Genomic DNA, 26,820 nt, shown 5'->3' on the forward strand with positions numbered 1-26,820 from the left:
AAGGAAGAGATGCTCAAAGTGGCCAAAAATGGTGAGTGAAGAAGTGAAACACGGATGTTTTCTTTTTGTAATTTTTTCTGGAGGAATGTGTGGATTGATTTATTCGCAGCGACTATTTAACGGTTATAAAACATTTTATAATCTTAACAACGTCATTATTTTTAAAGTTTTTTTTTATTTTATAATATTTTTATGGGTTTTAAATATATTTTTTTCTTGCATATCTGGCGCATTGTTCATTTTTTCTTCTTCATCTCTCATCAATGATTTCATTTATGAATCCTTTTTTTCCTTTTGTTTTAATTTTATGCGTATAATAATTCTCATTTTTTTAAATTATTTAATAGTAGGTACATATCCTATACCATTCATTCAACGTAATCATAATTTTCTTTTTTGGTTTGTCTTATACGTTCTCTTTCTCGACCTTGTGTTTTTTTTCGTACTTCTGCCTTCCTTCTCGCCATTCTCGCTCCTTTTATGCTCCCTTTTCCGCTGATTTTTCATGAATGGGTTTACACACCAAATGTAATCATACATTTTTTCGTTTATAGGATGTCAGTCTGATTTTTATTTTGTTACAATATTAAATCTGTTATCAATTTACAAGTCATTTTTTTTTATATCTTCATCCTATAATTATACATTCATTTCTTCTTATTATTTTTCATTTTTTTTCTTATTCAGCAAGAGTGTACGATGAGGTGGTTAAGAAGAGTTAAGAGATTCTCTTTTGAATAAACATGATGCTTTTTCAGTTGTCAGGAAGTCGTAAATGATCATTTATTTCGGAAAGTTATGAAATGAGTCAAAAACCTATTCAATCTGATGATGAGTTTCAATTTTTTTTTCTTTCATTTGGAACATAAAAGAAATGTCTAAAATGAGGGTAACAAGTGGCTCTCTTAAGACTGCTCCTTAATACCATCGCTCTGATCTTGATGATAAAATTATTAGGATTTTCAACAACAGTACTTTCTATTCTGTGTATATATAGAGAGAAACATCGAATTATCTACAATAATTTTCTATAATTTATTTTTTTCCATGCTTTTATCTTAGAGAGGAGAGTCTCATTGGCTAAAAGACATGCTTTGGGAGGAAATAAACATAAAATTCGCTCTTTTAAGGAATATTTTTCAATTGGTTCGTTCGATTTTTTTTTTCTTGTCTTTATCAATCGTTCACTTTTTTGAACATATTATATTAAGTTCTTTGGCGTGTCAATTTGATATTTTACTGTCTTCATTTTATAATTTTTTCTTTTATATTGTTGTCCTTTTCGATATGTTCACTATTGAATATAATTTCTACATCCAATTTTCGAAAATATTACTACTCGCAATAAAATAGATGCTTCTCCGTTTGTTAAAGGAAACGCAAATTTGGAAAAACCAAAAGCAAAACATTGGATAATCGTACTGTTGACTTCTTGGGTATGACTTTTATTTCTTAGCCAATTCGAGGATAAAAGTTTGAATTGTTTTTTTTTCCTATTCTTGTACATCCTTTTCACTACTGCGCAACACATTTTCACGGTGTTGCCTGACAGAATTTCCGATCTCTTTCACTGGTTCATCGCGTTAATTATGCTGTAAGATATCGTTTTTTTTCCATTATCTGTATTGGAAAAATATTTTTATTAAATGAATTCATCTTGATTCCTTTACTTTGTTATTGGTTATGTGGGATGATTTCTTGTTTCCTTTTTTTCTTTCATTCAATAAAATAGCAAAAATTGGTTTTACAATTTGTGTTGATTTTATGTAAAAATTTCCATCAATGGTTCGCATTTACTTAGTCACTTGATAGAATATTTTGCAAATTTTTTTTTCAGTTAGACGTAAAATGGCGCAATATGTCTTAGTTTTATCCTTAAAGTTCTTTCTATTCTTTTCATTTCATTTTGATTATGACAAAATTTATTATTTAAAGTTGCTCCATATTCACTTATTTTCATCATTTTTTCTTCTTTTTTAATATTCTTTGTAATGATAAAAGCTCTGTCTCTGAGGAAAATTGTCCTTATGATGAAACAAATGTGATGAGAAACCAAGTTTTCACATTAAACGATAATGAAACGAATCTTTTTATAGAATAAAAATATACTCAGGCCTCTTTTTCTTATCTCTGTGACACTGTCTTTTATTTGCTCACTAAAATCTGTCTGGCAAAGATGCTTCTGAAATACCTCTAAAAGTGTATTGAGATGTTTTCTCTGTATGTGCTTTTGGGCTGTTTTCTCTTAAGAAAAAGGAAGAATAGGAGGAATAGATTAAGATGGTATTTTTTTTTGTGGAAAAGAAGTTCTTGATCCGCCTACGGATAACTTGTTCTTGCTCATGTTCACTTTAGCATCATTATACAGATTTATAATTGCAATTAATTATTTTCTATTGTATTCTAATACTCTCTTTAATCGTCGCTTTTCGTCACCTTTTAATAATTTTTAATATTTAACTATTAGATTTCTGGTTTTTCTCTCTCTTTTTTTTTATTTATCTATTCTACTGCAAGGAAGATTTCTCATTTGACTCACTTTTTTTCCTCTTCTTTTTCTTTATTCTTCTTCTTTTTTTATACATAATGATGTTAATGGTAATTGAAAACGATTTTCATCCTCTTGTTAATTATTTCAAATATAATAATATTTGTAAATTTTCTATTATTCGTTTATTTGGTTTGCAGTCAAGATTGCAGAATAATTTTCTAGGCTAGCGCATTTTTTGTCCTTTACTGTGTTCACTAAGAATGATTTTTTTTCTCAATATTCTTTATTTTTTTAATATCCATTTTTTTTTAGTTTACATTTCTGAATACAAAGTAGAAAAAATGAAATTCTCTCAAGTGTATTCGTTCACTACTATCATTGCTAAGTTTAAATCTTCTTCTCTTGTTGGTTATTTCTCATTTGCAATGACACTCTCACCTTTTTGTTTCTTTACAAAATATACCGCCCGATTAATTAAATTTGTTTCTCACCTATTATGAAAAATTGGAATTTATCTAGTGTTTTTACGTGTCTTACTTTGAACATATTCTGATGATTTTCTTCTCCTTGTTTCTTAAATTAAACTCTTTACTCTTTTTCTTTCAGTATTAACTCTCTAAAATGGCAGGAGCATTTAGTCAGTGAAATTGTATCTTTGCTTGTTTTAAAATTCATAATATATATATATATATATTTCCTTTACTCAGAATTGAAAACAAATGGAAAGAAAATGTGTGAAAAAATGTGAATTACTCTTATGATCATTCTTCTTTTCCTATACAATATTAAAGCACTTTTTATAACAAAAGCCTTTAACTTACTTCGTGATAATTTTATGTGTGGTTTGATGTTTTCATTCAGTGATGTTAAACAGTTGTAAATAAACTGGATGTTAAAATTGTATTCTTGATATTTTATCGTCTGGTAAAATGGTATTTATAAGTTTACTTTAATAAACAATATGAATAGTTCATATCTTTTCTCATCTGTTTAGTTAATCTCTTCTTTTTTTCTTAAATCTCTTGCAAAGCATTTAAATTTTTTTTATGTAAGATTTATTTATAAAATATTTCTTTATTCACCTCTTTATACAGCTATTTTTCTCTCTCTCTCTCTCTCTGAATATTTGGTTTTGCATTTTGTTTGATATTTAATAATGAATCTTTTTGGGTGCAATGAGAAGCTAAGGAAAAATTCGATTTTTTATATTCTTTTGTCTTACTTTTTTTTCTCTCAATAAAATCTGCAAAACTTTTTTCGAGGCCGAGTTCTATATAAAATTGTTATTATTTACACGAATTGAAGGGGGGGGGGGGAGAAAATCGGGTGGAGAAAATGATTTGGAGTTTATGTTACAAAACAAGTCCCGATGAAACTGATATCCTTTTATCCACTCTCTTTATATTGTACTTTATGAATGTGATTTCATTTTATGTTTTCTCAATATTTACAGTGTGTGTGTGGTGTGAATTATCTGCATTCTAATTTTATTATTTATTTTCAAGAGAATTGGAAAACAGAAGAGTTTAGAATGAGAAGAGGCTGATAAATGAAAAGTATATATTGGAAGAAGTCTCAAAGTGAGTGGAGGGCAAATGAGGATTAAGAAAGTGGAAGCTGAGCGCCTTTATACATACAAGTTTACAAAAGAGTGAAAATTATACTTGAGAAGACAATAATAAGAGATAAAGAGTGCATGACTTGCGGACGGTTCTCTTTTCACAATATGTCACATATTTTACATAACAGGATTCTCTGTCTCTGATTTGTTCTCTTCATATTTTCACTTTTCTTACTTTTACTATTTTTTTTTTATTTATCTGCTTAAGACATAAACTGAGGACGAAAAACCAAAATTCAACCCTTATGCAATGGTCAAAAGAATCTCGATGAAAATGATGGCGTAAATAATAAAGTTCGACTGATTCTGATGCTATTTACACGTTGAATGAAGTTTCTAAAAAATGATATATATTTATATGTATGTATATTGCGTTTAGGGCAAAAATATGAGGAATAAAATGTATGGTAAAGGAATTGTCTCTTAACTAATTAATCTTAATAATTTAATTTGTATTCATAAGACATGGTATTTGGTTTTCTTCACACCCTTTCTCACTTGCAGTTCTTCAGCGCCATAGTTTTGAGCTTTCAAAACTCTCGAGCTTTGACTCCTCTCTCAATAGCCTTGCTATCTATATAGCAACTTTATTTATGTACATTTTGTACTGACTCTTACTTAACATACTGCTGTTGTCTCTGACCAGTACATTTGTAAGTTTCTCTTGTTAGATTTTCATTGCGGGAATTTTCTCTTGAGAAGCTTTTATCTCTCTACACTTCCATTGTCTATCTATATTAAATGGGTCATTTTCTCATCTATGAGGAAGATTTCAAAGGAAAAAATTTACAAATATGATCGAGGAAAATGAGATTAACGCCCTTCTTCGCGATCCATTACAATCATTTACACTTAATAAACATTCACAGTGTTTTCTTCTGGAGCTTCATGAAATCTCTGGGGAGCTTTTAAACTTTTTACTCTTCAATTACATAGAACTCTTCTATTTACACATTTTTTTCCATAGACTATAGTAGCGATGGGGGATAAATTGAAGTTATTTATCTACAGTTTTGGGGGGAAAAAGTTTAGAGGGAAGAATACAAATCATAAATAAATATTCTTTATTCTTTTGAGGGGCGGATGAGAGAAAAGTCAATAGTGAAAATTTCTTGCCTTCTTCCCGAAAAAAAATGTCTTTATTCTTTGCATTCTCGAACTCCTCCTTGCCATTGACTTTTAGTCACTTTGGCGAGATTGCAAGAAATGGATAGAAAATTGTCTATTTTCCGCAATGGATTAGCGATTGTGAGTGTCAGAATAGAGAATTTCCACCCTTTTCTTGCAACTTCCATGCATTCACTTTTGCCGTCTTCTAATGGCATCTTTTCCATATGGTTTTAACAACTAAAGAAAATCCATTTCGAGGGTGTTTTCTCTGAGAGAAATTCGCAACACTCATTCATGGAATTTCTCCCAAAAAAAACATCCTTTTTAAGAACTAATAAAAAACATCGCGGTGCAAATTAATTATCCACACGAGGGTTTTCTTTCGATCATTCTCTCTCTCTCACTCTCTCTCTATCGAAATTCATGTTCAGCGATTTGTGAGCATTTTCATCTCTTTGGCAATGATATGTCTCAAACATATTAGAAGCATATTAATTTATTTTTCTCGTCTCTCCTAATCTTATATTAATGAAAATGATTTCTAAAAATAGGCATCTCACTCGAACTCATTCAGTATTGATGAATGGGTCTATTCTGGGAGGATTGAACAGAAAACTTTCGGCTCAAAGTGCTCTCAATATCGATTTTATTTGCTCTCGAGGGGGGCGTAACTCTGCTATTGGCGTATATTTTGTGGAAAATTTTTCCCCGAAAGAAAATCCTTTTGTTTTTCACTCTGCGAAAAAAAGAAGCAAAAAAAAGAGGCGAATTTTTACCAATAATCTAACTCAGAAGGTAAGAATACTTCTAACGCGGTGTACTTTTTCACTCTGAGGGGCGCCAAACTTTTTTTGGTTTTATCTTTTTTGCGTGCCTGGGAAACGAACGTGGAAACGAATAAATATGATGACATGCTTACTAAATACACCCTCTAATTGTTACATTAAATTGTCCAGCGTAAATAAGTAGCCTTTACTCATTTTACTTTAAATAATTTGGTTTCTTTTCCATTATGATATGCATATGTTTGAGTCTTTCAGCTTTATTACCTCCTTCAATTTCGCTATTATTTGAATTTTGTCCAAATAAAATTGCTTCTCTTTGTTCAAATGTCCCCAAAAATGAATTGATACAAAATTTTTACTGCTCCGAAAGCCCTCAAAAGTCACTTTTCTCGCAAATGAAAAGGAAATATTTCACAAAAACAAGACATAAAAAGAAATCTTTCTGGTAATTTCATCTCTCATATGATTTTGCTCTCATTTAAATGGTGTTCGTTAACTCGATTTGTAATTGATTAATCCATATTTAATGATTTCAACATCCTTCACAATTCAAATTCTCTTTTTTTTTATTATTAAATTACGTGAATGCTTTGCTTTTTTTAGAAGATATTCAGCGCATTGATGTTTCTTTAATTGTTAATAAGTTTTTTTTTAGTATTCGATATTTTCTTTACAATTTTTTTTTGTTTAATAATACTTGTTATTTCATTTGTATCATTTTTTTCCTTATAAATTTCTTTCAATAATCGTATAATTTAATAATTTTTATTCTCTCTCTCCCAACTCTTGTTCACTTTTCTGTAATAAGATTATTAAGCATTCTAATAAATTATTTAATTTATTAAAAATTTAGCATCACGATTTCAAGTTCTTTTCTCTTTATTTCTTGGTTTTATTCCTCACATTATTCAGCATTTTATACTCCACCTCAAATTGTATATTTATTAGTTTTTCTTTCATGTTTTTTTTTTCTCTTTATCATTGTAATTTGGAATTTTGTGATATTTTATACAATTCTTATGTCTTAAAATTTGTTAAATTCCCTTAAAAAAATTATATAGAATTCAATTAGCTTTTTTTCTGCTATTTATACGCACTTCTTGAAAGACATTTCTCTTTCACTTTTTGTTTCCTATTTGATGAATTTTCACCTTCTGTTGTTCTTTTCTTCCATCATGTCAATATAAATTTACTTAGTTATGTTTTTTTTTCGTGAGTTTATCTTCCACTTCTAGCTCTTCTCTTCTCTCTATTCTTAATATTTACTTCGGCAGTTTTTTTATGCACCGGATATGAATTTTAAAATTCAAAATTTATTCATCATATGTGTCGGCCGTTTTTGGTGATGGAAATTATATATTTCTAAAATAAATATAGAATATTCTTTAAACTTATGAAGACTTGTAGGGAAATCCAACAAACGCATTTTACTATGTAAACATCCTAAACGTGAACTTATGAAATTATTCAAAGAAAAAATATCCAACATTCAAACTGAGAATAAAGATGGAAACAATAAGTTTTGTAGTATTTTTTTTTTCATTGACTATCTCTGCCTAAAACGTTTTTTTTGTTGCTCTTGTTACACCCTTTTCTCTATACAAAAATTATTTATTTTATTTATTTCTTCATTCACTTAAACAGGACATCATAAAGGGGATATCTTTTTAGGAACACAAAGAATACAACATTTTTCTCTAATAACATCTTTTGGCTTCACAACAATCCATAATATTAAATTTTTTTTTTGTAATTTTCTCATACTTTTCCTCACTGATATCTTCATTTTTTTTCATCTTCTTCTTTATCATGAATTAGAGACGAATGCATGAGGCATTCTTTGAAAGTTTTACTTTCACTGAATTAATTTATCTATGTTTTTTTTCTTTTATAATTAAATATTTTCTTGCCTATTATTTATTTCACATTTGTAGTGTCCTCGATTCTTCTTCCATCTCCAATGCTGTTTTATGTAATTCTCTTTTATTTTTGCCTATGATGATAATTATGAGAACGAGTAGGTATTCTTGTGAGACGTTCTTAGACTGCTTTCGGTGACTCGGGCAGCCAACCAAATACTTCACATGGCCAGAAAATGGCACGAACTGTCTTTTTCACTGGAAAAATATGCAAGACTCTCGTTAATGACCATTAATAGTGGCCACGAGTGGAATTATTTTTTTTAGTAAAAACTTTCATGCAGAAACATAAAATTTCGGGCGAAAAAGGGGTCAAATTGGGTGGCTTTTCTGGCGAGATATATATGAGAGAGAAAAGTTCACCCATGGATAGAAAAATTGCTCATCTCAACAGTTTATTGGTGAGGGAGAAACTTTATGCAAATTTCACGTAATTGGGATGATACAGAAGAGAGAAACAGGGGTGGGCAAGTCGCGAATGCTCACACAGAGTGAAGAAAAGATGTGTCTATAGTGTTCCAATTATAGAGTGACGAGGTGGCCTCTCAATTGCCTCCACGGAAGTGAGAGACTCTTCTGGGAAATGTGCTGATTCGCATGAAATCACACACGCTGGCTGCGATGCGCCATTTTCTGGTGCACATGTGTCAAGAGGAGGGCAAATTAGCAATTTCTCCGAGTTGATTAATTTTGCAAATTCAACAATTCACTCTGGAGGCCAGTTTGCAAATGCACACGACGTTCCGGCATAGTGTATTAGGGATGAATTGCCCCCTATTCGCTTACTTAGCCGCCCCTTGACTCGAGTGCCACACGGAGAGTTCGGTGTGTGTGTCCTCAAATGGGGAGTTTTAAAACTGTGTCGCGCTGGAAAATTGATGCTCCACTGAACTCAATGGGGCCCTCCAGCAACCACCCAAGGAGAAGATGAAGGAAAACCACTGAGTCACGCGTGGTGTTTCGCACGATCTTCCTCCAACCACCGGTCGGAGGAATTTAATTTTAGATCTCCAAGTCCAATTATAGAACAACTAAAAATGAGACATTCGGAATTTCTCCTCTTCTGCCCTAATCGGTTGACTTTTCCAAGGGCACAAGAGAGAACAGTGTGAAAAGAGATGGAAATGGAGCGAAAATGGTGGGCATAAAAAACACTTCAAGCTTATTAGTTTTGCAAACTCAAAATTATCGACAGAGTGTGGGAGTGTGAATGGTGCAAGTGTGTGGTTCGCATTCACTGGCGGCAAGATACTCAAGAGTCTCTCTGGGTGCTTTACGGGATGCTGAAGAAGAATATTTCGTGGTATTTTCTCAAGTGGAAGTCCTGAGAAAAGCTGTGTTTTCCCCTAGAAACGATGGCTTAAGAGACTGGTTGCATCATCTCAACGCTGATCAAACATGCATTAGGGGAGAGTGGCTTCGGACAACGCGTTTCACGATGGTTTCTTTAGGAATGTCTTGAAAATGTATTCTAGAAGTTAATGAAATTCTACTATACTAATAATTTCTCACATATTTAGAGCTTGTATTAATGAAAAGTAGAAAAAAAATCATTTTCACTACGAGTGGGGCAGCTTTGTACAAAGCATTTTTCAAACAGAAAATTGAGCTTAAGATACATATACTCACTATTTTTTTTTTAATTATAGAGCACTAAAAGAGTTAAAAAGCTTAATGTTGTTCATTTTATTCATGGCGGTCTTACGGAAATGGCAGAAAATGAATTTTCCCTTAAATGTGTCTCTGCTAAGTTACCGAACACAAAAAAAATCCTTAAGTTTTTTCTCAATTAGATAATCTATTGGCCCTGAAGTAAAGTTTTTCGGTTATTTTAAGTACTTTTTAAATTTTTTTTTGGTAATTTGCTCTAAAAACTACGGAATATATGCTGTCCGAATGTGCCATGCTGTGGAGCAGTTTCGTACAAAATACCATGAAATGAAGAACCAACAGTTTTCCATCAGCGCGTGTCATATTTTTGGAAAATTGTAGTCAAAGTTGTGACAAAATCTTTTATCCGTAGCCTCACTCTCCCCTATTCTAAGAATTTTGCAGTGCTTCCAAAACAGTCATTTTGCTACACGTTTGATCAGCAGTCTCGAGGCGCAACGCTGGTGGTATAAGACAACGAAAAGAAAGAAAAAGTACGCCGTCTAGGAGAAGGAAGCCAAGCACACTCACCCAGTAGTCAGACATCGGTTTCGATACTAACAGCAAGTGCGCTATTGTGACGTTGCCCAGTCGCTGGCTGCTTGCAGCAGTTCTGCTGCTGCTGTTGCTGCTGCTGCTGCTTCTCCGTGATCGTGTGCGCCCCCAAAAACGGAGCTAATCGCGCCTGCGGATCAGCCAGTAAGCCTGGCGTGGTTTCGACGCCATCCTCCAAATCCATCATATCCGATGAGGATTCAGACAGTGACGATTTCTTCAGGTGTTGTCCTGCAACCACAAAAACATGAGATTCTAGCTTAGCCGTCGAGAGACTGGTGTGGAAAAACCTACCCAAAGTTCCAGGTAAATATGGACAGCTAGTAACGTGATTAAAGTTTTGGCTCTGCATCTCCTCTTGATCCGTTTCTCTATGGTAAAAGTAATTGAAGTTGCTGACAATAACTGGTACCGGAAGTGCAATAGTCAATACACCAGCAATGGCACATAATGATCCCACAATTTTACCCCACACACCGACAGGTCTGTTCAATTGTAAGAAATTTGGGTTGGAAGAGAAGAGAAAATTTTATTAGTACAAATTCAATATTCGAAATCAATTTCATTTTATCCAAAAAATGCTTATTGTGAGCAAAAAATTCGGAACAGAAATGATAATATAAAAAAAAATGGCAAGAGAACAGAACGTGGAAATAAATCAGTGAATTTGGTAAATAAAAAAAAGATATCATATTTTATATATAAATTTGAAAAAGTAAAAAGCCATACAATCGACTGCTGTTTTAGCTTGAGAATCGCCAGTGAATCATACTGAGTATAGAAAATATGGAAGAAATGTAGCAAAATTGAGTCTATTTTTAGCATTTTCAAGCTAAAACACACTCGAATGTGCCGTAAAACTTTTATTCTCATCACTGTTGTGGACTACAACAGTTATTGGGCATGAAATTTTTTTCGCTCTTTCCTCGCAAGTTTAAAAACTGCTGCGCTCTCTTAGGAAATTTCCATTTGAAAGAAAACAGACCAATTGGCACGGAGAAGAAAAGTCTCACTTCTCAGATATTTTGTATTAAAAAATGTTTCTTGTGTGATTTTAAATGCAAAGAAAATCGTCTCATATATGGGTTAAAGAAGAAACAAAGAAAACAAACTATGACTATGTTGATATTTTGTTTTTTTTTTCTGGTTAGATTAAAGAGTTATACATGTTGTGAGGAGGAAAAGTAAATCAAAGAAAAGGAGGTAAGAAATTGAAGCCAAAGAGATGAAGATAGAGTGAAAAACTGAGGAAAAATAATGTAGGAAAAAAAAAACATCTCTCTACACAAAACTCAAAGCGTGCACGCTCATGCAATTGTGACAGACATCCAAGAACTGCGCAGTTCTCTGTGGAGTGAGGATGTCTTGCACATTTGGCACAGCAAAAGCTCCACTCTCAAACTACATGTAACACTCAAAAGCGCATCATGCTCAAGTGCAAGCTCAATGCAATCAACATAATTCGATGCAATCTTGCGATTCTGTTCCAATTTCAAATGCTCTCGCTGACCATTGTCAGGCGACCCACACCAAAGAAAGGAAAATAAAGGAAAATTATACGGAAATTCTTCAAGCTGATGACAAAAAAGGATTGTAAAAAAAATCTGTTGTCCCTCAAAAAACTCTCAATGATCACGGAAAAGTATAAATTTGGATGAAAATCAATGGAATTTTGCTAATAACTTTAGGAGCTTTGAGAAATCATAACCGTTTCTTTTTTTTCATATTTCAGAAGAAAATTCTTTGTTTGACATGAGAGATAATTTCTCTTTGTTCAATTGATTATTTTCCGTTTACAAAGTCAAGTAATTTTGCGGTAATCTTTGTAAGAACAGAATAATGTAAGAGAATATTAAGGGAAATAAAACACCTTTCTGTCTTCTTTTCCAAATTGTATACAAATTGACAACATCAAACTGTGACAACAGCAATACAAATACTCTTTAATACTCTCTAAAATAATTACAGTTGACAGAAATATAAATCATACAACAAAAGGAAGTCATACAGGGATATTTAGTGTAAAATGTAATAAAATTGTCCATAAATCATCAAAACAACAAAACATAAACCTTTCCAATGAATTTTTATGGTTGTAAAATAAGGATAAAGTTTTGCTGTTCTGATTCAGTTTTGTGTGGAATATTAAAAAAAAAGAAATTGCAAAAATATCAGCTGTAAATATTCCATACATAACATTTATGTTAGTGTTTCCCCAAGTAGTTTGAAAAGTAAAAAACGTCAATAAACAAGGAAATATTTTGTGTCCACGATGAAATTTCGCTGAACAAAGAATTTTCTGCACATCTCTCTCTCTCTCTCTTTCTCTCTAAAAATTTGTCTGCTGCCAATGAATATGTAAAGAATATCATAGGAAATAATAAAATGAAATTTTCCAACTCAATTTCTCGTACTATCTCCCTTCTAAATGACACATTGCACGCAATTTATAACAGTTACACGTGTAATGATCGAGGTTGGTGTTTCCATTGGACGTCAAAATTACCCAAAGAGTCGAAAAATTCAACAGACACTCCTTGCAGGTAAAGATGACACTTTTTTTTGTCAACAATGAAGACACTTTCCGCTGCGCTTCTATTACAAAAATCAACTAACAGTCCCTCTAAAATGACTCCATGAATGGAAAATAAAAACATAAATCACCTAAAAAAATTAATTATATTTTCTTTTTGATTTCACTTGCAATTAATCTGGAAAAAGAATCACATAAAAATTCTTCTCTCATCTATGAAACTAAGAACAACAAAAAAAAATATCAAAAATGGCTCAACTAAAAATCCAGTGAGATTTTTTTTAATTCAATACTAACAGAAAGATTCTCGTTTTTTTTTTAATAAATTTTCTTATTAACTGTAAAAAAAATATATTGCACAAGAGGTGATTAGTGAATTTTTGGTGACACTCTCTACTGGCGTGAAATTTTGACGCGTGTAATCTATAAGGCTTGCGAAATGTCAATTTGTTCTTGTTTTTTTTCTCGGAGAGTCCCAAAAATTCTCTCTCACAAAATTCAGAAAAATATTTGCTAAATATAAAAAGAAAACTCATGTAGGAGCTCAAAAATGGTGGCCATAAAGTTAGAAAATGATTAGAGGAAAGAAAAAAACTCGAAAAACAAACCTAAAGAAAAAACTTGTCACACCATTACGAGTAGTTGACAAATGTCAAAAAAGAGTATTAATCAGAAAACAAAAAAAAACAGTAACGAAAAATCCAAAAATGAATTCTTAGTGAATAAAACTGATTATTATTGTAGCAAATGTAGAAAAAGACTACTTAATAATGAATGAATTTTTTTCTTAATCACGCGTATTAATTTTTGAGACAAAAACAGAATAGCAAGAGAATGAAGGTGACTGTTTTGACAAAAGTCTCAAATGAGAATGCTCTATTAATCTTGACAAGTCAGACAAGAAAAAAAAATAAAGAAAAAACAGTAGGAGAAACTATGGAAAGTTAATTATTGGTAAAAATAAGAGAGAACAAATCATACGTCATGTCACCATATCCTACTGTAGTCATGGTAACCACAGCCCACCAAAATGCATCTGGTATAGACTTGAAGAAGGAATTTTCGCTTCCAGCTTCCGCAAAATATACCGCCGATGAGAAGAGTACAACGCCTAAAATAGACAATACAATGGCGTGTCTTTGTGGTCTTTCAATTACTCTCTTTTTGCTTCATTGCTTGCAAACTTAATCTTATCAACTCTCTCACTCTAGCGAGTCTTAGCACGGCCATTGTGGGCCCACAAAGAGTAGGTTTACATCGGAACAGATTATTCTGAATGTTGTCAAAACATCTTGATGACAACCTATAGTCCACCAGAAGATCATCACTTGAATTTCCTAACCTACAATTTTGCCCCATCTAGCGGTTGTGATCCGTAACTGTCAAAATCTTCCACTGTAGATTTCATCAGGAAGGTTAGTTTACATCCAGAAAGGTCTGAACGTCGATATAAACACACTCGCTGATTCAACTTGAGTGGCTATCACGAGTGAGATAAGCGTTTAAAGTGACTTTGTGTCTACAATGATTGATGACATGGCGAGAATGTGTGTAAACAATTCAACTCTGTGAAGTCATATTCCCCATTTTAAGCATCACGTCGCGACTCTAATAAGACACTTTATCGTATAATCCTAAAAGTATAGCTTTTTTATAGTATTTTCTCTATAAACAAAACAAGACGAGAGTTTTTTTTTCTCTTGTTTTTGGAAATAAAAACTATCTCGATGGCAGCTGTGTGATCGGCAGACTGAAAGGAAACTCTGTTAGTTCGGAAGAAATCACTTGAATATGTATAGATTTGAGAGAATGGAACAGAAAATAAGAAGGTGAAATGAGGCAGAAAAAAGATGTTTTGATTAAAATTGTAAGAAAATTCAACACTGAGACACATAAGACGACATTTATGTACATGACAACACCTTTTTCAATAATACCTATAAATAAGAAATAAAGTTTTCAAGTTATTTCATATGCATTTAGTTTCTGTATAACAAATTCATCATCTTTGCCAACTTTCATTCTGCAATACAAATTATATTTGGTGTCTTTTTTTTTGGGTGTTTGTCCACTGTTTTTTGAAATTCGTCACAAAAATATTACACATGATGGCGATTTTGAACAGTGTGTAAATACTTTAGAGAGGAAAATAAATAGTCTGAAGAAAGAGATAAAAGGAAACAAACTTCGAAATTAGTGTGTAAGAGAAGGAAAGAGACTAGAAAATCACGTATGTTATGAAACACATTTTCTTGTAAAGGACAAGAAGGTATAAGATTAAGAAGTTTCCAAGGAAAAGTCTCCAACTGAGCATTTCACGGAAATTGTTGGAAAATTTTCCCTTTCACATTTCTTCTTTTATTTATTTTTTTTTTGGTTTTGTTTTGGCACACAGACTTTGACAACACTAAACCACAAAATATATGTATAAGAGAAGGAGAAGAATTTAAAAAAGAAAAAAATATTCTCATATTGCATTAAAATAATAAGGAAAATGATAGAGTTTATATGAAAAAAAAAGAATAAAATTAAATCATAGTGTTTTGGGAAGACTTTTATTTCGTTCATTTCTGGACATTTTTGTGGTTCGAGAATGAGACTTTCTCTGGTCTTTTTGGATTTGTGTTGTAGTTCTTTGATTATCAACTCTAGCTCTGCAGATGGACTACAAAAGTTTGCCAAATGTTCTTTAGAGTATCTCTTTTTGGGAACTTTGTACATTACATTTTAGCAAAATACACGACTTTAAAATTTTGGGTGAAATTTGCAGAACTAGCGTTCGTTAAATTTACCTCTAAAACTTGAAAGGCATCCAAAATGCGCAACTCCAAAATTACAAATCGCATCGAGTGTCTCCACGTGAGTGAGAAAGTCATTGCGAAATGGGCGAGGAAAACACACAATCTGGATGCTTTTCACGAAATCAAAGTAAGAAGACGAAAAAAAAAATGCAAAACGCTTAAAATAGAATTGGAGAAAAATCACTACATTCTTCTACATCTTACTCTGGTCAATATTTGTACTTTGCTATATGAAATCTTTTGCAAAGATAGGAAAATAAAAGAATATCTAGCGATAGACATCTCTCTTCGGCGAAGAGAATCTGCAGGGCAGCAGTTTTGAGTCTCAGAAGGTTTTCTTCTTCTTCACATTTATGAGAAAAAGATGGTCTTGTAAAAAGGGTTCTTAACGGAAAATGTATATAAATTATTCTTAAAATAAATAAATAATGTGATGTACCTCATATCACCATATCCAACTGTGGTCATTGTCACCACAGCCCACCAAAATGCGTCCGGTATTGACTTGAAGAAGGACATTTCAGCGCCAGCCTCGGCAAAATAAACCGCAGACGAAAAGAGTACAACCCCTTTTGGTGGTTTTTGTGTACATGACATGAGTTTTTTTGTAATATTCATCATAAACAGCAATAAATGGCTTAAACATTTAAGAGGTTCTTAATAGCTAAAAGTGAAGTTTTGGCGGAAAATGTCTCTCTAAATTTTATTCACTAGAAAAACTACGCAAAAAATCATGTGTTACATTTTCTTTTTGAAGCTTCTTCTGTGTGTCTCCGAGAAAATGGAATTGAATATGCTCACTGAACAGGTTTTGATGAAGGGTGCAAAAGAGATAATGTGGCCATTCATTCAATCTTCTCGCCGCACTCAACATCATCATCATTCACACCATTTAATTTTAATAGACATTCCCGAAAATTGTTGTCATTTCTCTGCTCGAGAAGCTGTTGGAGGAAAGTGCATGGAAAACCCCCCGCAGAACTAGTAGTCAAACATCAAAATGCTTCCACTGAAGAAACCCAATAATTATGGGAAGATTATGGAATGAGTTCTATTCGAACTTCAACCGAAATTCTCAGAGTCCTAAAAGCTTTCTTAACATTTTTACGGCAATTTACTTGGATTTTTGCATGTTTTCTACAATTTGTAGACAAAATATTTTTTTTATAATTTTTTTTATAGGTTTGTGTGCCAGACTTAAGAAAAATTACAAAATAAAATCACAGAATTTACTATTAAATTTGAAAATCATTACCAAAGATTTAGGCAATTTTTCTTTTGCAAATCTGTAAACTTGTAAATTTGTGATTTCTGGGATCGCGACAGCAGCGCCACTAGCCATCTTGTGGCCTCAGAGCGGATACAAACTTCCATTCAAAAATTATTGTAATTTTTGGCACAATTTATGGCAAGTTTAGTTACGGAAAAATAATAATTTTGTCTTCAAATTTGGCGTTTTCGATGCAATTTTGTAATTTCTGTGTGGTAATTTTTCCTTTACAATATATTAATGATTTTCTATCATACTGTGAGATAGAAAGTTGCTTTAATAATCAAGCTAATAATTGAGAAATTTTATAGTCGCTTTTCCATGTGCATTGAGTAATTGGCGTGGATTTTTCTCAGTGCACAGAGGCACTGATGATGGGACTTTTTGAAAAATTGCAAGCTCTCTCTCCCCATGAACTCTGGCCTCGTGGGGCGCATCGGGAGGGGCGGCGTGTCTGCCTGGGTGGGGAGGACTGGGGAGCGCAGAGTCTTGCCAACTCCAGAGTTGCGGCCTTGTACAGCCTCTGGTCCAGTGCCATGGAAACGTGTATCCTCATTGATTGGAATGGTACACAGCGTGACGTCACGCGGGACTCAACTTCCATAGGAATAATAGAGTGAAACGGGAGATTTTCAGGGGACAAATTCCAGGACGTGCCTATGGGAGAACTAAATGCACCCGTTCTTTCATCATGAAAATGAGAAGGGTTGAAAATCGTACTCTTGACAGAAAATACCAGGCCGCCCTGGAGGACAATGTGGGGAATTTATATACCGAGAGAAAATGCAGAGAAATGACACAATGAGAGCTGAATATTATCAGCAACTCAGATGGGATTTCATCCATTAAAACCATTAAACTTTGTCATCTTTTCACCTATCGATAAATTAAATCGCACAATTATGAGGTTAAATGAGGTGGAAAAATGGTGAATGTCTTCAATTGTACTCTGAGTTAACTGAATTTTCAAAGTATAACAATTATTATCACACCGTCGCAATGACTTCTTCTTTATGGCATCTTATGAAAGACATTTGGCAATCATTCGATAGAGATAAGTATCATTGGGAGAATATAGTATAGCAAGTGGAAAATGGATGGACTTACCTATGAATAAGAAAAATATAAGTAAGCCTAATTCTCGCATTGACGCTTTCAATGTTCTTCCTAAAATTTGTAATCCTTTTGAATGCCTAGATAACTTAAATATTCGAAACACTCGAACTAAACGTATCACTCGGAGTATTGCCAAGGACATAGCCTGATTCGTTGACTTGTCCTGCAAGAGGGAGAGAATGTGGCGGAAAATGCCGCATTAGCGCCAGGACAGAAGGATCTGGGTGGGATCTTACCTGTGGACTAACAGGGGCCCGCGGGAGGTTCATCGTGTCCTCCTCTTCGGCAACTACCGTCGCCAATGTAATGAAATAAGGAATGATTGCGATTATGTCGATTATATTCATAACATCCCTGAAGAAATTTAACTTATTCGGACAAGCAAGAAATCTGCAATTGAAGACAGAAGCAGAAATTAGTGAGATTTTCAATCACAATATATACTCAAGTTTGGTGCCTCACCTCACGCTAAGTTCGAATGTAAACCATATAATACATATTGTTTCTATGAGGAAGAAAGGATCTGTGATGTCAGGTACCTCATCCTCCTCAATTTTTGTGCCATTTGTTGTTGTATTGAACACCTGAAGGCAGAAAAGACGATGTGTGTTAATTGAGTCGCGTCTGCGAGATAATTTTGCTGTCGTCTCTCACCTTGTAATGTTTAAATTCGGGTAGAGTTTCTAGACAAAATATAACAATTGATAGAAGTATAACAAATACACTAATTATGGCTACAACCCTGGCTGCCTGCGAACTTTCCGGATACTCAAATAATAGCCAGACTTTTCTTTGGTTCTCATTCGTCGGCAAAGGTTTCTCCTCTTCCTTAATAAAGCCTTCATCCTCTCTGCAATGGTTAATGGGGAAATTTTTTTTTTTAGAACTTCCTGCCCTGATATGTGTCCTCCTGGGGAATTATACCTGAATTTATTTGTGGCCTGTTCGCCCAATTCGTAAAATTTAATTTCTTCACTAAATACATCTAAAGGTACGTTCACCGGCCTTCGTAAGCGACCACCTAAAGATCAAAAGAGATAGCGGAAAGTTTGTCATAAATACAATCCAATCACATCGAAAGCATACAGTAATACATTGAAAATATATAATTATGGTGTGTGGTGGATATTTGGAGACACAGTCCAGATATAAAACATCAATTTTAAGCTTGGTAGGATTTCCAGGAGAAAGGATTGTGGGAGCGAAGCTATTTTCTCTATGAGCGGGATCTTCACGTGAGTTCACAAGGCTCCATAATAAGAGGTGAACACTGCAATTCTTTCTCACCTCGCCTCGTGATTTATTACGGCAATTGAGAATCTGGATTCAAGGGGTTGCTAATATTGGGGATGCAGTACCACTTTTGCCCCGAGATGCAAATTCAAACGAAATACTTGATCTTTAATCGGATATTTACGATTTTACGCAAGGTTTTACGATCAAAACGAGTGTGAAACTGGAAAAAGCTCCCAATTTTTGCACACTAGAGAATGTTTAATATTGTTGGTGAATATTTTCTCCTTTAATTTTCCACTCTTTTTCTCTACATCCCGCAAAAAATTCTCGACTCCGTCGATTCAGGTTTATTTTTAAGATCTAAATCTAGAAGGGAATTTTCTTCGAAACAAATAGCGCGATGCTGAGGCATTCAGAATCCCTATTTGCAACCCTTCGATCTGGATTTCAGCTCACGTGAATACTCCCAATATTTTAGGTGTCCTTGTTCACGACAAACACATCATACAACACATCACATTGTGCATCACTCTATACTTGGTGTGATTAAGGAATTAGGGGAGCGGGAAGGGGTGGAATTTTATCGTTTACTGTTTACATCTTCAGTGGGGAGCTCGGGGTGGGAGTGGGTGGTGCATTGTGGGTCACACGGAGGGGTGAGATAAGAGAAAGACACATTAAAATAGCACACAGTATAATTTCCATTGTTCAACACCGCTTCTGGCGCACATAAGAGTGTGTGGTGGCTTCGTATGTTTTTTTTCTTTCTTTCTTTTCGTTCAAGAACGAACAAGAGAATAGGATGAGACTGAAATTGGATCACACAAGCGGACGTACATAATGGAAGTGAATACTTATTACCGCTCTGATAGTAATACAGGATTGCATCGAAACTCGGTCGATTCCGGTCGAAAAAATATTCATTTCGCAGAGGATCAAAGTATCGTAATCTTCGCGCTGGATCCCCCAGCAGAGTATCCGGAAATTGGTTTAGTGTCCGAAGCTGAGTCTCAAATCTTAAGCCACTCACCTGCAAGGCAGAGAAATAGTTATGACAGGGGAATTTGTAAATTAGAATTGATAGCGGACAGTTTTCTTTCATGCGGAAATACAAAGTCAAAGTCAGAATTAATGTTCAATTTGTAGTCAAAATTGTATTATGTCACTTTATATGCCAAGTTTCTCATAAACATCCTGTTTCTTGTTCAGGATAATTTATTTAATTCACGTGTGTTCTTCCTCAAATTTGATATTTGCAATGCTTCAGTGACACAGCAAAGGTTTCAAATATATTTTTCTTTCCTTGCTCAAAGAGTAGGGAAATAAATAAGCGAGTCGTAGAAAATGCAATTAATTTTTTGGCAATTTCACGAGGAACTATTACTTATGCCAAATAACCGTGAAAGATTCTATAGCACAGAGTTGCATTTAAAATTTATCGTCTACCTTGCCAAGGCTAAAATGCTGATATTACGTAAATAAAGATAAAATGTAGCAATTCGTCGTGTCTATAAGTCGACGGGTGAATCGAAAACTATGAAAAGTCAATTTTTCCTATTTTACGTTTTATGTATTTTTGAAAAGCTTTTTATTTGTTCTACTACTACAAAAATTTTGAGATTTGTATCTTATGAAACAATAGTAAAAAATCTTATTTATATAGAAAAACACAAATGAAAAAAATTCTTGAAAAAACTTCATATTTTGTGATGTAAACTATGAAAAGTAGACTTTTCATTGTTTACGTCGTACATTTTTTCCAGGTAAATTGTCTGAAATTGTAGTCAAGCGTATAAAAAGCCTGTTTGAAAAATAAATATAAATTTTCAAAATTACACTTAAATGTTCTCAGACTTTGACTAAATATTTAAACTTGAAATAATAACTTTTGAATTTTTTCACTTGAAAAATAATTTTAAAAAAATCATTTTAAGTATAAAAAGTTTATTTTTAGATTTTTTCTGGATAAATTGTACTTAAAGACTATTAAAAATTGACTTTTAAAAGTAACATTTAAAGTATTTCCATTAACTTTGCCATATTTTTGTCAAATATTTCAATAAATACCAATAAAATTTATTGGAAAAATTCAGAAAATAATTATTAGAAGGTGTTTTGATGTAAATTCTGTAAATTTCCCAGCTTAAATCTATTGTCTCAAAATGATAATAATGCAACTCACATTTATTACAACTCTTTCGCAGAAGTCGTGATCGTGCGGTATTGGTTCAAAATGGGCATGAGCTCCCCCAAACCCATGTCCAGCCCCCCCTTCTTCATCCTGACTGCTCAATTTGGGTAGAGACCTGCAAAGAGAGAAAAAAGAGTGCATTTTAGTGTGATTTCCGCCGCGACATTTTGCAGTTCATGCTGAAAGTGCAATAATCCATCAGCGATCGCTTTCCACCCAATTGCAAATGCTGTTGAATGCAATTGACATTTTTATTTCCACCCTCACGCTCTCGCTATAAAGCCGAAATCTTCCTCGTGAAGGATTCCCTTTGCCAGGCAGACGCTGAGGCTCTGACGCCGAGGAAATCCTTGGCGCGGAGCCAAACAATTATGGGTGTAATATCAGAGGAGACTGTATTTCACCATAATCACGATGAGAGGTGGAAAAGGACAATAAAAGTGGAGTGGAGAATGCTAGAAAAGATGGATGGCAATTAATTTATGCACACCACAAGGAGGTGTTCAATTGATTGCCTCCTTCCGTGAGTCATTCGCCCGTGAAGGGTTTTCCAAACATGCTCTGTTGGCAGATTTCCACGCTGAAGTCTTCACGGGGAGACTTTCAGCGAAATCAAAGATGGAAGTTTTGCAAAACTGTATTCAAATGCTATCGATTCCGAATGTCATGTCGATTGAATTTCCATTATTGTTTAAAACAATACTAAAATTGAACTGAAATATAAATGACAATTTTATAACTCTGATTTTCAGACAATTTTATACAATATTTGATAATTTTCAGCTTTTAATAAATATTTTCGTTATCGTATTTTTAATTAAAATATTTTTGACTCAAAATTTGATGTTATGAAGTGAAAATTTTAAGTTATGTTTAAGCTTATTAGCTTTAAGAATCGCGATTCCAGTGCAAAAATTTCAATTCTTAACACATTTTTCATTAAAAAAAATTTCAGTAAAAATATGTATTTTAATTTTAGGAGCAAGAATTTCTATTTTTAGTTATTATTTAGTCTTCAATCAGTCACAAAATCTAGAAAATTATGTCTAAATTGAGACTTGGTTTGAAATTAATTTCTGGGAGTAAAATTGTCAATAGAAAATCTAATCACTTCCTAGAACTGACCACAGTATCTCCCCCTTGTGTCTCTATATCTATTGATTTGCGACAAAATGCCTGTGCACAATTACCCAAATCCCAGAGTCGCAGTAGCATGCAAATGCCGTGGGAATAATTCCGCAGAAAGTCATCCATTCATCAATGCTCCGAAATTCCCATGTCATTCCCCTCTAATTTTCCGTTGTGAAACATCTCGCCGTCACAACTTTAATGCTCACGCAAAGAAAAGTGCTCCATTGCATTGAAACATCATGCTGGAGTGCCGCTGGGGTGGGTGAAAAAGTCGTTACACAGCACAAAAAAAGCGCCACCCGCATGAGAGTCCGCCGTCACTGCAGTTGCTATTCACAACGCAGCTCCACATTGATCCGACCCGGGCCCGCCGCCCCGCCGCCCCATGTGCCGGGCGGGGAGTCCCTCGGCGCTTCCGGGATACACGCCAGAGAGGGAGCTCGGCAGCATTCAGGAGAGCTCGCTGGGTACATAAGCGAGCTGGCGGATCAATGAATTGCCACTTCTCTGCAGTTTCATTGATGGTCTCTCTCGTTCCCTTGAATTTAGGCCAAGCAATGACGTCATCGTGCCCTATTTTCGGTACGATGACGTACATGGCGTATATAATTGTGTGTCTCTTCTAGATATAGCCGAGCCATGGCGCTCTCCGCCGTGCACCTCGCGCACGAAATAGAGTTTACTGCCTCCTGTTCGCAGATCGCTCTTTTCTGGCTTTGGGGACGCGCCTCGGTGGGAAGGTGAGCCCCACCGCCATGGCTATATTGAGAGAAATTATGTTTATTGCCCATGCCGTAAAACACTCTTCGCACTCTTGGTCCCTCTTGAGCGCGCGCCCGCATTGAGAAGAAAAAAGGCTGAAAATTGTGTAATCAAGCGCGAGATGCTCGCAAATCAATTTCCAATGCCATGGAGCCTGGCGAAAAGGGCTGCAAAATTAATTTGCACACCCATAATTGCCTGTCCGGAAATAGAACTGTGCGCCTCAAAACATCACCAGCCATGTGATTTCTCCGCAAACAGCGGTGATATCACTCAATCAGACGCGAATGCAATTAAATTCGCGCAAATATTTCTTCTGCTAATTTGCGACCGCACGCTGTCTAAAGGGTGTGGAGCCCTTTCGCGGTGTCACATGGAATGGCAGATGCTGTTTTTGCGGCGAAACGGACTCCAACCAGGCGCCCCCACCGAATGGTCCAATTTTAAAGTAGTCCAAATTGAATTTTTAACCTTAAAGCGGTGGAAATTGTTGTGGGAAAAATTTGGTTGAATAAATATTTGAGGTGCGGAGAATTCTTTTGCATGAAATATTCACATTGATAGATGGACAAATGGCGGCAGGAAAAATACTAATAAATACTCAATAAATTTTCCATCTGTTCTGAGAAATATTGATCAGAATTTCGTGTGAAAAAAAATTCTTTCCTCTTAATAAATTTTCAGACAAAGCTCTGGATAAGCTTTGCAATATGCACGAATTTCCATTATTTTTCTATACCACAAAATATTTAAATATTTTTATTATTTTCTGATTATTTACCTTAAATTGAATGAAATTATTTGTTTTAATCTTTTCGAGAGTAAATTAAATATTTAAATATTTGATTGAGAACATTCAGATTCCTCAAAAATGGCAATATGTGAAAATGCTTTAACTATTTAAAATTGCGCTTGAATTTGTAGCCAAATAATAGTATAATTGTGCATAATGAAGCGCCAAATTTTGCAGGCGCAATTCTAAATGCCCGATTGGAATTATAGCCAGCAATAACTTGAAATTTTCACTGGCAATTGTAGTTAAATTCTATTAGGTCAAATTGTATTCAACAACATATTTTCTTCCATCTGAAAATAAACTCATCTATCGCGCGATGTCATAAACAATGTTGCAACTATTGTGTTTCACATGAATTGTAATAAGCTCTGACCTGTTCCCAAAAACTCACGAAGCACACCAGAAAGTTTCCTCAGCAGTCGCAATTGCACTTTCTTGTATGAATTTAATTATCTTCAGCCCTCTCGTGGCGTGAATTCTTGCGCTTATTCTCGGACTATTTATCAATTTAGTCCGGGGGTGGGCAAAAAAGTGTAAGCAAATATAATTGATTCACATGATAAACACACTTCATTTGCGTCTTGACTCGTCTGTTTCACGTCTCTGACCCAATTCAATCCTCTCGGCAAACACCCAAATGGGTGGGAGACGCGTCAGAGATTGTGGAGTGGCGATTTTCGCCCCCCCGGACTTGCGGATCCGCTGTACGGAAAATCTCTTCATGGCATTAATTCGGCTGGTGGGGCCAGAAATAGCATCGCCGCCTGCATAAGTGGGATTACTCGTGGAGAATCAATGTCTATTAATTCATGCATGTTTGGCTAAAAATAGTGGCGGTTTTTATCAAAAATTTCGCGCAAAGAACAAGTAATTACACTACGCGCCAAGTGGCTTGATTTGCCACGAGTGCGAGATTATTTAGAATAAATCCATCGATTATATGGGATGGCCTGAAATCTCTCGTGCGCCACACAGAGAGTTTATTATGTATACGCCAAGCATTTGATCAACTGGCAGGAGTGTCTTTTATAGAGTTTATCAGCCAAAGTTTATGGCAATAAAACATTTTATTCGCTATTTATAGCATTTTGAATTATATTTACAGTGGGAGAACTTCATTAAAATACCCTCACGTGCAATTAGTCCATCGCCCAGTCCACATTCGGCCCCTTGAGACTCAGCGATTGTTGACAGTGGAGGAGTCTCATAATGCAATTAAAATGGGCTATGAGAGGAATTTGGTGGAGAAGAAGTTTAATTTTTATGGATTCAACAGCGCAATTTGGCTCACTTTAGTGCTTCACAGAGGCGCGCGCGCGATTTCTTGTCAATTGACTGATGAGACACTTGATGCTTTCATCATCGACAATGGCATTAGGTTCATCCCTCCGGAAAATTTTCCATTGTAATTGAATATTGAGCAAATATCATTAGTCGCTCCTTTTGTTCCTCTGATGTGGTGATAAATGCACGGTCATTGATATTTTCGCGCACAATCACTTCATCGTCACAGCAAAATGGATTAGCAATGAGAGATTTCCAACAAAGGAACGTCCTGACGTTTTTCTGGCTGATTTATTATTGAACTCCGACGGGTGGAAAAGTGGGCACTGGCGAGAGTCAATTTGCTAGAGGTGTTGAGTGAATTTATCGGGTAAACATTTCCAGTGCGCGTCAAACTTCTCAAAATCAAATAATCCTGACCTCTTTGCGAAGTTCGTCTCTCTCAAAACTTTTCGCCCCATTCAAATGTGACTCTGGGGATGTGTCCAAAAGTGCTCACGTCACTGGTCAGAAGCACCTACAGTATAGGCACCCGCCTAGGTAATTTCTCCGCACAAATTGATCCTTCCCCAGGAATAGCACTGCAATCTCTGCGAACTCGGAGAGCCCCGCACGAGGTGAGGGTGAAATTCCAGACACCAGAAATCGCCCAATAAAACATTTATGGGACTTTTTCTGCCACGGCGTAAGAAAGGAAAATATACAGAAGATCCAAAATGTGGCGATATTGCTTGGAGTGCTCGATTTGTGCGTAGTTTGGCGTGGTTTGCATGTGAAAACCACTTGCTTGAGTGCCATAAAACACTACCATTCCAAATAAATAAACAAGCAGAGAGAGAGCCTGGAAATGGGCGCCAGAAGACACCGCGCGACGCAGACATATTTTGGCACGAGGTGTCAAGAAGTGACACTGAGAGCCGATGGTGTCCAGGTCAGTCGGAAGTGGCTTGGCATTCAGCCTCCTTGGGCCTCCGGACGGCGTAAACAGTGAATCGGCTGTGTTTATTTAACATAGAAACCACGCGGTGGCATCTCAAGCACATTAAGAGTGCTTTTTCGGGGTTAAATTTAGATGTCTCAAATGAATGCCAGAGTGACGAAAGAGCACGGTGATGTCACAAAATCAGCACACATGAATTTTCCATAAATGACACACTGACAGTCGCGTCAGAGTGCTCGTGCACCCAATTGCACGATATGAGCTTTCACACATTATGCAGTCCTCACTGAGTTGGATAAACATCAACTATTTAAACCCAGCGATGCATCCGCAGTTTACACTAAATTCCTATCTACAGCACAGCTTTGCCACAGGAAATTGATTGTTGGGATGAAATTTTGTAACACTTCCAGCACTTGAAATATTAATAAATATCTTCAATGTAATATTTCTGTAAAAATCCACTAAAACCCGGTTTTTTGGGTGTCTTTGCCAACCAAAACCTCAAAATATCACTACAAGATCTTCAAAGCCTCCATCTGGAAGCTTTCTAGATCACAAAATCATCTCTAAATTGCTGATTCTGAGATAAAATAATCCAGAAAGTTTTCTAAGTGAACATTTTCCAA

The 26,820-nt window shown here is 34.8% G+C and overlaps 1 protein-coding gene across 9 annotated transcripts in view; it reads right to left on the reverse strand.

Moving 5' to 3' along the window:
* Positions 1-57: 57 nt before the first annotated feature.
* LOC132261670 (potassium voltage-gated channel protein Shaker) overlaps positions 58-26,820 on the reverse strand; it is a 96,852-nt gene continuing 70,089 nt past the window's right edge. For 5 of the 9 annotated variants that reach the window (XM_059760577.1, XM_059760580.1, XM_059760573.1 and 2 more), the window contains 11 exons: positions 21,270-21,393; positions 19,946-20,117; positions 18,776-18,872; positions 18,506-18,701; positions 18,314-18,435; positions 18,088-18,241; positions 17,843-18,014; positions 13,646-13,775; positions 10,426-10,616; positions 10,108-10,362; positions 58-8,124 (listed from right to left, as the gene is read on the reverse strand). In XM_059760577.1, the coding sequence (XP_059616560.1) occupies positions 10,115-10,362; positions 10,426-10,616; positions 13,646-13,775; positions 17,843-18,014; positions 18,088-18,241; positions 18,314-18,435; positions 18,506-18,701; positions 18,776-18,872; positions 19,946-20,117; positions 21,270-21,393 (1,606 nt within the window). In that variant the 3' untranslated portion in view covers positions 58-8,124; positions 10,108-10,114. Of the gene's footprint in view, positions 8,125-10,107; positions 10,363-10,425; positions 10,617-13,645; positions 13,776-15,904; positions 16,035-17,842; positions 18,015-18,087; positions 18,242-18,313; positions 18,436-18,505; positions 18,702-18,775; positions 18,873-19,945; positions 20,118-21,269; positions 21,394-26,820 lie in introns of all 9 variants that reach the window. The other 4 variants (XM_059760578.1, XM_059760574.1, XM_059760575.1 and 1 more) reach the window with 3 other exon arrangements.

Source organism: Phlebotomus argentipes, unplaced genomic scaffold (genome assembly GCF_947086385.1).
Source record: "Phlebotomus argentipes unplaced genomic scaffold, Phlebotomus argentipes genome assembly contig_15, whole genome shotgun sequence".
Lineage (NCBI taxonomy): Eukaryota > Metazoa > Arthropoda > Insecta > Diptera > Psychodidae > Phlebotomus > Phlebotomus argentipes.